Below are 14,605 nucleotides of genomic sequence, written 5' to 3'. Positions count from 1 at the left end.
AACCTTGCACATTTTCAACATATTAACATCTTTTGATATTTATACTGTCATATGTATCAATGGGTCTAAACCCTGTGGATCCACATCAACTAGAAGTCACCTCGAGATGACGCTCGAGACTTTTCTTCATAGCTAATCCGGTTAGGGTCATCAGAGGGTATCACCCTGTGATTAACACACTCTGTCTTTTCCTCTAACCATTAAGAGAAGTTAGAGTCACCTAGAATTTTTTTTTCATTCATCCTAGGACTGTTCCCTAACCCCCCAGAGTCACCTAAGAAAGTCACCGCAGTGATCTAATTTAGGACTTTCCCCTGGACTTCCAGATAGACTTGAGTCACCACGGAAAATCACAAACGATTTATACCGGGACTGTTATCTAAGTCGTATCAATACTAGTCTCATTTTTCTTTTCACAAATTTTAATATTTGCACGAAGTATGGTGATGCACTGAATATAATAATTAAATGCACACAGGAAAATAAAACAATTAAATTTTCGCACGTACGGATGAAATAAATAGATTTGCACACATAAATTGCAACAATTTAATTTTTACATATAAGGGTAAAATAAATAATTTGCACACAGAAAATTTACATGGTCTGACAAAAATACGAAATACAATAAAATAAATATGTGAGTGAACCCACTCACCTGAGTCTAGGCAAGACAACCGAAATCTCAAATCTCTAGCTCACGTACTAAAAATCACCACCTTAAATAATAAATAACAATAATATTTTTAATTAAAATAATTATTAAAAAATTTTCTACAATTTAACCCAAGAATAATTAATTTGGGCTAAAATAAGCCCAAATTAGTTGGGCTGGGCTGCAGTTGGCACGCAGCCCACCCAACTATTACTTAAATGGATTGGGCCAAGGCCTAATCCAATTAGCTAATGGAACCGGGTCGAGTTCCTTGGATTTGGATCCAACCCAACCCGAATCCAAATACTAAAAGGGAGAAGATCAAACTCCGAGTCTGTCTTCTCCAAGCCGAAGAGAGAGAGAGAAAGAGAGAGAGAGAGAGAGAAAGAGAGAGAGAGAGAGAGAGAAAGAAAAAGAGAGTCCATCGGCGACCGCCGTCGTCGGCGGTCGCTAGCCAACTCTAGCTCTCCCCCCTCCCCCATACGGTGCCGCTATCATCGCGAGGTGGGGGAAACCAGCAAACGGCGGTCGATCCCATGACCGACGGCGACCGGAGCCACGAGGGCTCCAACGGTGAATGCCCACGGCCCAAGGCCAACGACAAGATACTTCAAGACGGAGCGGCTGCGACCCGAAGCCGCCGGCCGGCCAGATTTGTCGGTGGAGCCGAAATCCCAAATTAGGTATTTTCGATCTACCCTATTAAACTTTAATTAAATTTTATGGGTGGGAGGGGGCTTACCGACGAGTCGCGTGGTGGTCTCTGATGGCTCCGACGGCGGTTCGGCGGACCGATCCCACAGCGACGACTCCGACGGTGAGGAAGAAGCGGAAGAAAGGAGGAAGAAGAGAGAGAAGAGGGTTGAGATGGTTTTTCCAGAGAGAAAAAGAAGAGATTATGGTTCTAATTTATAGATTAGGAAATGATCAAATCTAATCCGATTCGGATTAGACAAAATCCACCCGTATCTGCACTTCGTCGCTGACACGGGAGAGGGAGGGGGAGGGAGCAGTGCACCCTCCTCTCTCTCAACCCATATTTTTTTTTAAAATTTTTAATTTCTGGTTCTAACAAGCAGCACTAAAAGAAGGGCTCCTTATGCTTTGGATGTAGGGTCACACCTATGTGGAGGTAGAAACTAACTTACAACTACTGGTAAATATTTTAAATATGCCTTGGACGATCTCATTTGTTGTGGAAGATTGTATATGGTTTTTATCATGTATCATTTGTACCTCTGTGATATATATATATAAATAATAGTAATTAAATGCTTAAAATATAACTTCTAATAAATACGGAAACCAACCAAAAAGTCAAAACAGTTGCATCAAAACTGAAAAAAATATTTGCAAATATATTTACAAGAATCCATCAAAACCTAAAAATCGAAACAAGTATCAATAATTATCCTCCTAATATATAAAAGTATATCCGTTGGTTTCTTCATTCTTAGAAATAACAGTTTTTTGTGTAGATAGTTTTGCATACTGCCATATGTAGACCTCTCTATCTCAGGTGAGACTTCTTTTCTATCTCAACAATTTATATCTCCACTCTCTCATCCTCAACCACTATGTCCCCATTCTTGTTTACCATGTCCTCTCTCTGACCCCTAGCTGCTTGTGTGTATTGGCACAGGATGCTCCAATAGCTCCACATTCATAGTGCATCCGTACCTCTAATATGAATGTCCATCAAAGTATAAACCTACTAGCAAACTACAAATCAAATATAAATAATACTAGAAACACTTAAATTTAGTTATAGATAACTATTCATACATAACCTCGATAATGTTACCAAATGAATGAAATCACATGCACCATCAATCTGATGAAGGACAAATAAATTTTTGAGTCATCATCCTTTATCATTCCATATAGGGGTCAATATCCCATCAATATGATCTGTAGGGCTCACCCACTATTTGAGCTACCCAGTGCTCCAACATGCTAGTGTAGATTGTAGTATGCATCTACCAATGATAAATGCTCTTTCCAAAATTATCGACCTCATAAATTGCATCATCTCTATATTACATGAAATTGGGATCTCATTTATGCGACCAAATTATCACATAGCACGATATGAAAGGTAGTCACTCTATCATATTAAAGCTATGATGGTAGCTCTTGTCATCCATATGTGACTATTTGGATGTATATATAGCCGGTAAAGTAGCCATCGCATTCCTAGTATACGACTCCTATATTATCTACAGTCAAGTAAATAATTAGTGAAAAATAAAGAAAGTTTACTTTCTAACTTATAAACCTACTATTAACTATCAATTATCTTATCATCTCTCTAGTTAATCTAGTTGATCCCTATAACATTGCAATACATGCAGAGTAGGATTGTGCTAAAAAATTAAGGGGCACTGTCATTTTATACCAAGTGGATCTATAGGCATGAGATCTTAGGCCTCTATGAACATTGGGCCTAGGGTGAAAACAGGTCGAATACCGGCCGGATAGTGTGATCCACATCTGAATCTATATTTTTAAACCGAATACGAATTCTGATACAAATATTGGACAGATAACAAAATTTAAAACCATATCCTAACTAAATGAATAAGAATTTTTAGATAGAGGATCGGATCTTAAACGGATGTTGATCGAATTTTAATCGAATTATGTTATTTTATTTAGAGATAATTAACACAACAATATTAAAAGTTTCAAAAAAAATATTTTTTGTATGTCAAATGCATTTAAAATTAGAAAAAAATAATCTCTACAAATAATATATAACACATTATTAGTAATAATTTTAATAATCACTATTTAAATAAGCAAACTAAACACTATAAATTATTCAAAAAATATGTGGGTAAATAGATATCCGATATTCGTATCCGAATCTGAAAATTATATCCGACCCGTTATCCAAATCCATATCTAGTTTTTTTTTTTTAAATTCTATCCATATCCGAATACGTATCTAAAATTGATAAAAAAATTTATCCGAGTCTTGATCCGAATCAGGTCGAATAACCGGTCGGATCAAATTAATTTGACTAGTTTTCAACCCTAATTGGGCCTCATGTTGGTCAAGTTGGCATCAACTTCTTGGCCAAGAGAATAGAGCATGCTTGGTTATTCAACATGTAGGCGTTACCTAGTTTACAAGTATATATGTAGCAATTTATAATATTTAAAATAAGCCAGGTTAATAGGAGTATATTATATATATAATAAGACTATGGCCAGCTATTCGTAATGTACTGAAGGGAGAAGCTTGATATAGCTCTCGATAAAGTACTACTAGAGCAGCACCAGCTAATAGTACAGGTGTAATGCTAGTCTCATAGTAAAGGTAAAAACATTATCTCAACAGCAACTCTTGACTTGTTTGCCAAAATATAATCTCTCAAAAGTAATAAAACATAGACCCTAGCATATCTCTATATAGTCTAATCATCAGCATATGAAAGTAGTACTCCTACAAATATATCTCACAACCATTGCATCCTAATAGATGAAACTTGCATCGCAGTTTGAGGTGGTGTAATTCCTAAACACTCTTGCATCCCAGTTTGAGGTGGTGTAATTCTTAAAAACTCTAGACACAATTTTGGCGATGTGCAATCTGTGCTACTAGTGACAGTTGGAAAATTGACATGCAAACCTATCAATACCACCATATCTTGCAAAGTCATTGTGGCCTCCTCGATTGCAATATAAATTATGTGTCTCTTTCCTCCAACGCTTAACTAGAGCAGTAATCAATCTAGAGTAAACATCAAGTCAAAAACTCATGGATATGATACTAATTGTCTCAAAATTTGTGTAAAACAAAATTAACAAGTAAGCTATCTAAATATTGTAATTTGTCGAAGCAAAAATAACTAAGTTATACAAACCAAATATTATAGCAATATCATTTATACGATAAAGTTAACTCGTACCTCGCCCGTCCAAATAATTTCATATCTATATTATTTTTGCAATCTCTAAATTGACTCATCTATAAGATCTAAATCTTCACGTGCAACTATGTACTCAAACCTACATAAAATTACATCTAAGATAATAAGTTTGCTAAAGATATTAACATAGAAAAAAATGTCATATAAAAATATAAAAAGATCATGCAAAATATTCTTATTTGACAAACCTTAAGATAATTACATATAAGACTGATCTCCATATAACTGAATAGGTATCACCTACCAAGTAAATTTTAACATACTCATGATTTCTGATACATTAATAATGGTAGGGGCACAAGGCACCTGAGATAGCCACCAGACATATCATATGGTGTCAGCTTCAATTTTAGTTAGGTATGAGTTTTCAATTTTACCACTTATGGTGATTAGATATTCAGAGGACTATGGTTCCAATATGGAAAAGTTTCAAGCCCCTATTCATTATGGAATATGAATAGCTTTATCTTGGAATAAGCTTCTTTATTATAAGTTTCCTTATTCTAAACTTTCTTATTCTAGTATGGCAACTAAAGAATAATTTAGTTTATTCTAGTATACTAATTCATTATTCTCTCTCTTCATATTTTATGAAACTTTAAAAAATCAATTTAATAATAATAATTTAAAATTATTATTTTACTCATGGATTAGATAATACCTAATTACTACTATTTTACATCCAAGCAACGGTATTTTCATCGCTTGAATTAAAATGTCACTAATTCTCAATACAAATTTACTATTCTTTATTACTTAGATATTAACTTTATATTATTTTTTAAATAATATTCAACTTTGTTATAATAAAATCAGAAGTGATGTGGATCATTCCAGAAACAAAGTTAATTATTAGCAATTTGTCATCCTCTTCTTTTTTTTTTGGAAGAGGATGACAAATTATTATACCGGTATTACCTCTCTTCTTCTGATACTAAAAATTATTATACTTCTTTTAAAATTAATCTTATTTCACAAGTAAACGAGGCCAATCTTACCCAATGAATTGAGACCAAAAAAAAGAAGAAACAAGCTGATGAAGTTTTATTTATTGCATTCATGCAGTCTCCTGCTCAAATCTTCTAAACATGGTAAGTATGCTAAACTGAACACAGTGACATGAAAAAAAAAATAACCTGACATATAAAGGAAAATAGCACCATATATAAGATAGTAAATATGCTAAATATTTCACGAAGCTGTGGATTGCATTGCTAAAAATATTGCACCCATTTTCTTAGGATAGAAAATATTGCATACTTTAGTAGTTTTAATTAATGCCACATTAGTTTGGTTGGAGTATTATTATCTCTTCCTTCCCAATAGACAAGGGAGATAGTGGACCCGAGAGTGGAAAAAGAACTTTGTGGTTTCCAATTAATAGACAAGTGGAAGCAAGCAGCCATTTTGACAGCACTAAGTAGACAAATGCATTACTATGGATGCAGATGCATGCTGATTTCGGCATACTGTTGGATGTATGCTAATGTATTAATTTTATATATTTAACAGTTTTGATTATATCTGTTCAAATTTTACAATCATCTATATTCCTTTTTGGGCGTGACGTTGAATATATACAATCAATGCATTGATGCACATCCTATCAATCTATATGATTAGCTCACACTAAAACGGATTGGCCCTTTCATGTTATTCTATAGTTGGACATGAGTTGATATTGATAGACTGAGGGCCCATAATGTAATAGGCTAAAATTAAGGTTGCTTAGTTGTTTATAAGGCAATGAGTGTAGAATATTCATTCATTTAATTCAAGATCTAAGCACTTAGGAGTGGAGATTTGTACTCTTTACTCTTATTACTACTAATCTTTTCTGAAATATTAATCTGGCCCACACTGATAATTCTAAATTTTTGCTGTTTAACCTTCAATAGATGGAAGTATTGATTTTTTTTTCCTTCTTTTTTTTTTATATTGGGAAGAAGTTGAATAAATCAGGGTAGTGCTCATTAAACCTCGCATTATATAGCCTGGTGGAGTTAGATGGCATACCTTTTAAGGTGATGCAAGATTTCACTAAATTTGCCTGTCATATCTTTATTTTTCATGTCTACAGGAGAAAAGGACATCTAGATTGGCCACTACAACTTGGATAATGATCAGATTTTACTGCTGATCTGGAACTAGCTGGAGTCCTGTTGATGCTATTGAATGATTTCTCTTACTCTTTATTGATTAGTGCAATCTAATTCACATTCTCTCTTTCTTTACAAATTAAAAAAGGGAGGAAAACACTTGTGTTTCTAGCTCAGAAGAATTGCCAACTGCACATTGACCTCAATTTTAATGAGACTAAGACTGCAATAATATATCTATCCTGCCACAAGGCCCACAACCTTGTATTGATTAGAGCAATTAACACTAGGCTAGTTCCCAAAAAAAGAAGTTTTGGCTAGTTCTGTGCACATATATATATCAAAACCAGGACATAGGGCATGAAAGCCGATGGAAAACTTGTATAACATGTAAAATAAGAAGAGTAACTTAAGATATTTGTAGCAGAGGAAAGTAAATATATTGCTATTGCTCCAATCAGCATGGCATTAATGTTTCAAGAAGCACATATCTGTACTCAAAATGCATGCTTACAAGAGTAGAATAGCATCAGGATACCTGCACGCATCAAGAACTAGCGATACTGTGAGAATGCACCCTTTGTTTCGATAGTTTTTCTCAAAGGAAACATTCACCGAGATCAGACACAGAATATACATGTAGGTTGGAGAAAACTCCCCAAACCTGCAGCATTTACAATTCTTGAACCTTTATGTTCATAGAATCACGTATCAAATCATATATCGCGAGACTATGAATTATTACATTTCCTTGCAATTTTTGACCAACTATTCCTCTTGTTGCTCTTCAGGTTTGTTGTTGACCTTAATCTCCAAAAAGCGCTGCACTGGCTGCCTGCATATTGGGCATCGGTTAGACTGGAACCTTAGAGCCTTTGCACACTCCCTACACATACACTGCATCAAAACCATCAAGCATGTTAACTCAAATAGGGCAGAAGTATGTGATAAGAAAAAGACGAATTAGACCTCCAGAAACTATGAGGCCTAAAATCCTGGTATTTATGTTGTTTAGAAAGTACACCACATTAAGTTTTGAGTTAGTTATATCTCTTTCAATCAATGTATCTCTTAAATGGTTCTGAGATGAGAACAGTAAAAAAATGAAACTTTTGTAAGTGACAACGACCTTCCAATATGACTCATTAAGGAGTTTCATTTAAGCATCACCATTCATTAAATGTCCTAAGCAACTAAAAGTAACTGAGGCAAGGGAGAAGATAATTGAAGATTGGCAAAATAATAGTTCAAATACCATTGTTTTCCAAGGATTTCACACAAATCCTAATCAAAAGGAGAATATTGCCTACCAGCATTTGGCAACCCCACATTCATAATAGCATACAGTAAGGATATAAATGCAAAATCTTATTTGTTCCACCCAAATAGGATATTAATCAGATAGGAACTGATTTGAATTGGATATGGATAGATGCCGAATGATTATGAAATTTAAACAGTTTCAAATAAAATCAGATAATTAATAGGTAAATATGGTATGATATATGTAACAATGCGTCGTGCAACTAAGCGCTCATTTGGTCTTAGTAGTTTAAAAACAAAATGTGTTACCATTTTGTTTCCATTTTTTTTTGTTGTTGTTGCTGTTGTCATTAACATTAGAAGCATGTTTGTAATCAGTTCCTTTTAAAGTACAAGTCACTCTTGATAGAAATCTGATTGCTTTCTGTGTCCATTAGGCATCAAAGAAGATTCATCTTTGTGGAGTCACTTTGGATAGGAGATGGTTGGCTCAACTTTTGATCCATAATTGAGCCCTCAAGGTTTACTCTAAACAGCTGTATAAAAGAGAGGTTTCGTTGCAAAGATAACAAGTTGTGTCATCAGCAACCTTAGGGGTAGAAAAGGAAGCTTCTAAGCATAGTCCTTCAAAAGAAGAAAACAAGAATCAAGAAGGATACACAAAAGTCAATCAAAGATGCTTATCCAGCAAAAAAGGGAAGATAAACATCAATAGATATGAAGAGATATATCAAAGATCCGAGAAAGAATGGAAAGATCACAAGAACATTTCCAACTCCCAAGGCATACAGAAAGATTTGAAGATGAAGGCACAAAAGAAGGAAATAAGGAGACACAATAAGAAAAATTATTTCATCCTTGATTTTTTTTTCCTTCCATTAGCTTTCTTTACTCGTATATACAGGAAGGTTATAAATAGAGGTGAAGGGTGTACGTACTTCCAAGACATCGATGAATAAATGAAGCTTTTCTCTTCCACTCAAATGAGTTTGGTCCAAGGCCTTCCCTATCGGAAGGAGTCCAGTTGGCCTGGAGTGAGTTCAAGGTTGTCCTCTTATCAACAATCCTTGCCAACTCTTAATCCAACATCTCTCCTCGCTTCCTGTAATACTATATCTCTTCTCCCTTCCCTTACACATACCAAAACCCATCTTCACAGGCAAATAAACCCATTCATTACTTGCCCAAACCTACATAGTTGCAACTACTTTAAATTTCTATAGCCTAAATCGTACGTCGCCTCATAGACTACCAACCCATGTCTAACACAAAATACCCATTTTCAACCTATCAAAAGACAACAAAGAAACTCCTCGAAGAGTCCAGCATGCAAGGATTGTAACACTCTAGAATGACATCACCAAAGACAGGATCAAAAATGAGAAATCAAGGTGTTGCTCATGAATGCTGCAACCAACATTCTTAGTCTTTGATTCAGGTGATCTTGGGACAAGTGGCCTTATCTTCACTTCTTAGATTGTTTTCCATGATTTTGGTATGCTTAAACCCTTTTCTCTTAAAACTCCGGTGTTTTCTTTATTTGTTTCTCTAAAAAGCCATTAACCCTATTTGTTGTCATGTCTGTAACAAAGAGAAATTTGTGCACTTTTTTTAGTCAAACAGTAATACATTAAACGAGAAAAGAACACAAAACACACCCTAAGTACAACTTAATAGGCAGTCATGCTAAAATCTACTTTCACATAATTATTCAAAAAACATAATTTTTTTTTTAACTTAACAATTTCAGTTAGGCCATAAGCCCCTAAGATTCAGGATTTTAGGTCATGTATTCAAACCAAAAACTAAAGATTAATGTGTCGAAAGTCCAAAAATATTTTTAAGTATTCTAAATTTTTTATTAAAAATATATTAAATGTGTGCCAGTGGCACGCAGGAGTGTGCTAAGGGCGTGTCTGTGCCTATTAGCATGTACCATGCTGATCGTGGCATAGCATGGCCATCGTTGATCTACATAACCAATTACCACACCACCAAAACATTAGGGTGCATTCTTGCTCCTCACAAAACCGAAAATGTGTCACATAGACTTCCATTGGTTAATAGCGGTAGTCAATCTTGACAAGTATTAGAACTTTTTTACATATTTCATTAGCTAGCAACCAACACAAACCTGCTGATAAGAATTACCAAAATAATGTGCTGTTATTGTAAATTTGTCCCCAACATTTCAAGGATATTTAGTTTTGTAAGGAAGGATGTAATAATATGAGTAAACCAGTTATGTTGCACTTACCATATGTCTGCACGGGAGAACAGTTGTGTCGCTTGGTTCTGAAAGACAAATAACACACTCTCTCCCAGATACACTCCCATCAATGTCATCATCAACAGAGTTTCCTATTCCGTAGATCTCCTGCAAATCATATCCAACTCCATTTACCCAAAGGGTTTGCTTTACCGCATGCACATGATATTCACCATTGCGTTTCTTTTCAAACACAGCCTGTGTAATCTGTGAATTTCCAGTTCCCATCAAGTTTTCACCTTCAGATCCTTGATTGCTTGATGGAGATGCTTCTGCTTTTACAGCGAGGGGATATACATCTGTATCTCTCACCTTCACTAATTCAGATTCCTCAAACAACGAGAAATCTATTCCAGTTCCAGATGGTTGCATAAATTTCTGGCCCAGACCTTTCTTAAATGAAACTCTAACTGGTTCAAGTAAGCTCACATTGGTAGCCTTCAGGTCACAGTGAACACTTTGTGCAAAGAAGTAGAGAGTTATGCTGTTAACAGAACAGAGGATTAGACATATCTTTAGAAGTAACATAAGAAATGAGATGCAAATAAATCACGGCAAGCACACTTAGAGATAGAGACTGCTAAACTGATACTTGTAAGATAGACACATGCTGATGTAAGAAATAAGCCAAAATAATGTGAAATGGATTGTCCATGGTAACAAGTAAAAATGATATTACGATAAAATGGTCTTATTTTTTTCCAGAAAATTAAAAAATCAGTAGTCACAGAATAAAATGCTCCTATCTGAAGACATATCCAAGAGTAACTTATAAAAGATGACTCAATTCACAAAAAGGTAAGCATCAAAAAATTTCCAGCAATAGCAGTCACCACCATAGCAATGGAGTTTGTTTAATAAATTACAAAACTAGTCCAAATTGTACAGCTCCTACAGGACAGTTAAAAGTTTTAAAGCGTGAAAGCAGTACAGGAAATAACAAAAAGAAAAACAAACTCAAAATTGAAAGAAGAAACAGGGAAAACTAAGTGTTTCTAGCCTACTGTCATTCTGTTAATGATTCCCTAGGAGAGAAGATTCTGGAAGCATCACCACTCACCAAACAAAAGGCATGTAGTCGATCCATTCTCCTTTTCCAGTTGGACCATTTATTGAGTTTCAATTCTCATGGGGGCTGCAGGAGCACATTATTTTTATACCAGATGATTCTCCTTGACAAAGACCTTGAATGAGCAGTAAGAAAAGAATAAAATCTGGAGCAGTTTGATTTAATACCTAATTTCTCTTCTTAATAAGGGGAGGGAGAAGGAAAGGATACAAGGGCGAAAGTGCATATCAGCAGGATGTAGGAGAATATGAATTAGTATAAACTAGAAAACCTAACTTTCATGAGAAAGGAAATATGGAATTTGCTATCACTAGATACACCTAAGATAAAATATTACCTATATCCATCTAATCAAGTTATTTTTGATGTTACTATATAGAACTTGACATCTTGACCTCATTAGCAGAAATCTCACTATCACTGCTCTTTCTTCAATCGCTTTTTCTTGCTAAAATTCTCATTTATTCTCAAAAGGGAAAAGCATTCCTGATCTCATTATGGAGATAACTGCAATGTTTGAATCATTATGCATACATCAAGAAGATCTTAATTTATAAAAATGTTGCAATGCAGGTAAGTCGTGTGTCATTGATTCTTCCATTTAAATGAAAAAAATTAAATCAGAAGTCAATGGATAAAACTTGTGTGGATAATCATAAACCTTCACTAATTTCATTCATTTCTAAAAAGTATTCAAAAGCATCAATATATCATCTCGCAAAAAATAGTACTTTGGTTGAAAAGATCTGCTGAAGCCTAGAAGTGCACCAGTTATTTTTTAAAATGTGAGAGGAAATCAACTCAATGTATTTTTGATAGACAAACTACAGAAAATATCATCCCGATTTAATTGGTGGAAAAAAACAAAAAATAAAGTTTGAGATAAAGAAGATACTATATTAGTTACCATAGCTACATGACCATAGATTTCTCATTCTTAAATATCAATGGTTGGTCTCATTTTCAGTTGGGCATTCAATATCTAGGTGCTTTAAGATGTCATGGAGATGACAACTATATGGATGTTTCCAAGGAAGCAATGGTTTTATAATTGAAGTGGAGAAAACAAGCTTGAAACCATCTATAGACTTATATGTCAAAGTTAAAAGAAAAAAGATTCTTGGGAAAAAGCTGGAAGATCATGATCGTGGATCTAGAGATCCTTTTTGCTTCCAAGGTGTATCCCTTTTTCCAGCAAAACTATACAGGACACTATGCAGGATGACGAGAAAAAAAAAAGTGTGAAAAAGATAAACTTGGGGACAAACCCTTTTTTTGTTAAACTGTGAAGTGAATTCATGTAAGTTAGTAAACCAAAGTGGTCAGTACGGCTACTACAGGCAATATAGACATATCAAGATATTGAAATAAAGTGTTGGGCTTAATTGTTTAATTTCTAGTTGAGTAAATTAAGAACCCTTCTTCATTTTCAAGGTACCCAATCATGTATTCCCTCTATTGGGTTTTGAGTGTCCCATCTAAGTAAAGTTTTAGGGGTTCTCCAGATAATTTGTGATCCATCTTTTTCAAATATCAGAATTGTCACTATGTTAATAAAAAAATCATAATTACCATGGAAATCACTGGGCTCTTTCCAAAAATCTCATTTTATCAGTTAAATCTAACTAACCATAGTTGGCAATGGAACTGCTCAAAAGTCAAAAGAAGACAAAATTAGTAACAAAACATAGAAAATCAATGTTGTTATAGTATTCAATACCAAGGCTTTTAGTTGCTTCCTAACTGCTCTGGCCATCTTAAGGAAAAATGGTTTGAAAAACCTTGGACCCATAACAGACATGAACATCTCTGCTAACTTCTTAAAGACAATTGACAATCCTAATATTTTGTCAGTTTTATTTATCAAAAGGAAAGAACGATACTAGACAAATGAAGTCTCAACAATTCCAAAGTTAATGTAGTCATATAACAAACTAAAAAGATTCAACATTTGTCCAGAATAAATGAACAATCAATAATCATAAGAGAAACCAGCAAGAGACAGCATCATCCGAGAATTGTATGGTTTGTGGACATCCAGACAAAACTTATTCTTCAGTATAGTGTACCACAACTAATTCTTGTCAAATTAAGAGAATAAAAGGGGACAGGAGATACAAGTAATTATGGAAGCTCTATTAAGAAAACATGGAAACAAACAAACAAATACTTAGAACATTAGAACGAATTGGTCGAATCCCTCAGTTAAATTTGATAATTTGGAATTTATCATTGTGATTAATTTATGCACTACTGTCTGAAAACACCTAAGAAATTATCACCTTCCATCCACGGTGGCATCAAAGGTGAACGCAACAAGAAACCTCCCCGGATTCTGGTCGTCAGATTCGACCCTCAAAGTCTCCTTCTTCAAATTTACATCATTGCGAATGGTAACCGCCTCTTGCTGCTCGACGTATGGAGCCGGCGTAGCAGGCGGCGCGGCTCCGGCCCAACCTGGATAGTTGGCAGGGTAATTCCCATTGGGCCCAACGCTGCGGTGGCGGTAATCTAAGGGCACCGGAAAAGGCGCAGGCATGGCCGGGTAGTACTGCGGTGGATTGGGATTTGGGTATTGGGACGGATAAGGCGTGTTGGTGGTGAATAAGTAGCGGTTGGTTGCCGCTTCATGAGGCGGCGGCGGCGGGGGGGCGTAAGGGGGAGGTGGATTCTGATAGTGGTTGTGGTGGTGCGAATTCCTCCGGCGGCCATTTCCAGCGGCGGCGGCGGCGGAGACGCTGGTGCTCCCCGTATTCCCCATGTCCTCCGATTTCCTCAATTAATTTTGGAAATGAAATTCTAACAGAAATCAACTACTTCCTTTAAGCAGCGAAAAATGTCTTCTTGGTTTGATACGATGAGCCCTAAAATTTCGTAAAAATAGGATCTTGGTGGGTGATTCCGCGTGATCCTTTCGTCGGATTTCCCCTAAGGAAGAAGATGGTGCTCTTGGAGAAGATAAAAGAAGAAGAACGGCGCATCAGAAGAGAAGTCATAGACGATCATCATCGAGAAGAACCTTAAAAAGTCCCTTATAAAGGTAATGGTTTGGAGAAAGAAATTGTTCGTCGATTATAATTATGTAAAGTTGCGGGATGCTCCCATATAGAGAGTGGTATTTACAAAAAGCCCCCTTACATTATGACACATATTGAAACTCTATTTATGATAGAAAACTCATTTCATTCGAGTTAGACTAAATTTTCAATTTGGCGAGTCAAACTTTATTTTTGATTTGGCGAGTTAGTTAGGATCATTTTTTATTTTTCTTATACTTAAGATTTTTTTCTTATTTTTCTTCCTATCTTATCT

At 35.3% G+C, this 14,605-nt stretch overlaps 1 protein-coding gene across 1 annotated transcript; it reads right to left on the bottom strand.

Annotated features, from left to right (window-relative positions):
• Positions 1-7,109: 7,109 nt before the first annotated feature.
• LOC140784507 (probable E3 ubiquitin-protein ligase LUL2) lies at positions 7,110-14,385 on the bottom strand. The gene is made up of 3 exons (XM_073131975.1): positions 13,576-14,385; positions 10,213-10,708; positions 7,110-7,589 (listed from the first exon to the last, which is right to left on the bottom strand). Exons 1-3 carry the CDS (start codon positions 14,052-14,054, stop codon positions 7,461-7,463), a joined length of 1,104 nt encoding a protein of 367 aa, XP_072988076.1. The 5' UTR covers positions 14,055-14,385; the 3' UTR covers positions 7,110-7,460.
• Positions 14,386-14,605: the final 220 nt, after the last annotated feature.

Source organism: Typha latifolia, chromosome 3 (genome assembly GCF_019914945.1).
Source record: "Typha latifolia isolate L0001 chromosome 3, TyphaL0001v2, whole genome shotgun sequence".
Taxonomy (NCBI): Eukaryota; Viridiplantae; Streptophyta; class Magnoliopsida; order Poales; family Typhaceae; genus Typha; species Typha latifolia.
This window is presented reverse-complemented; position numbering and strand designations above follow the sequence as displayed.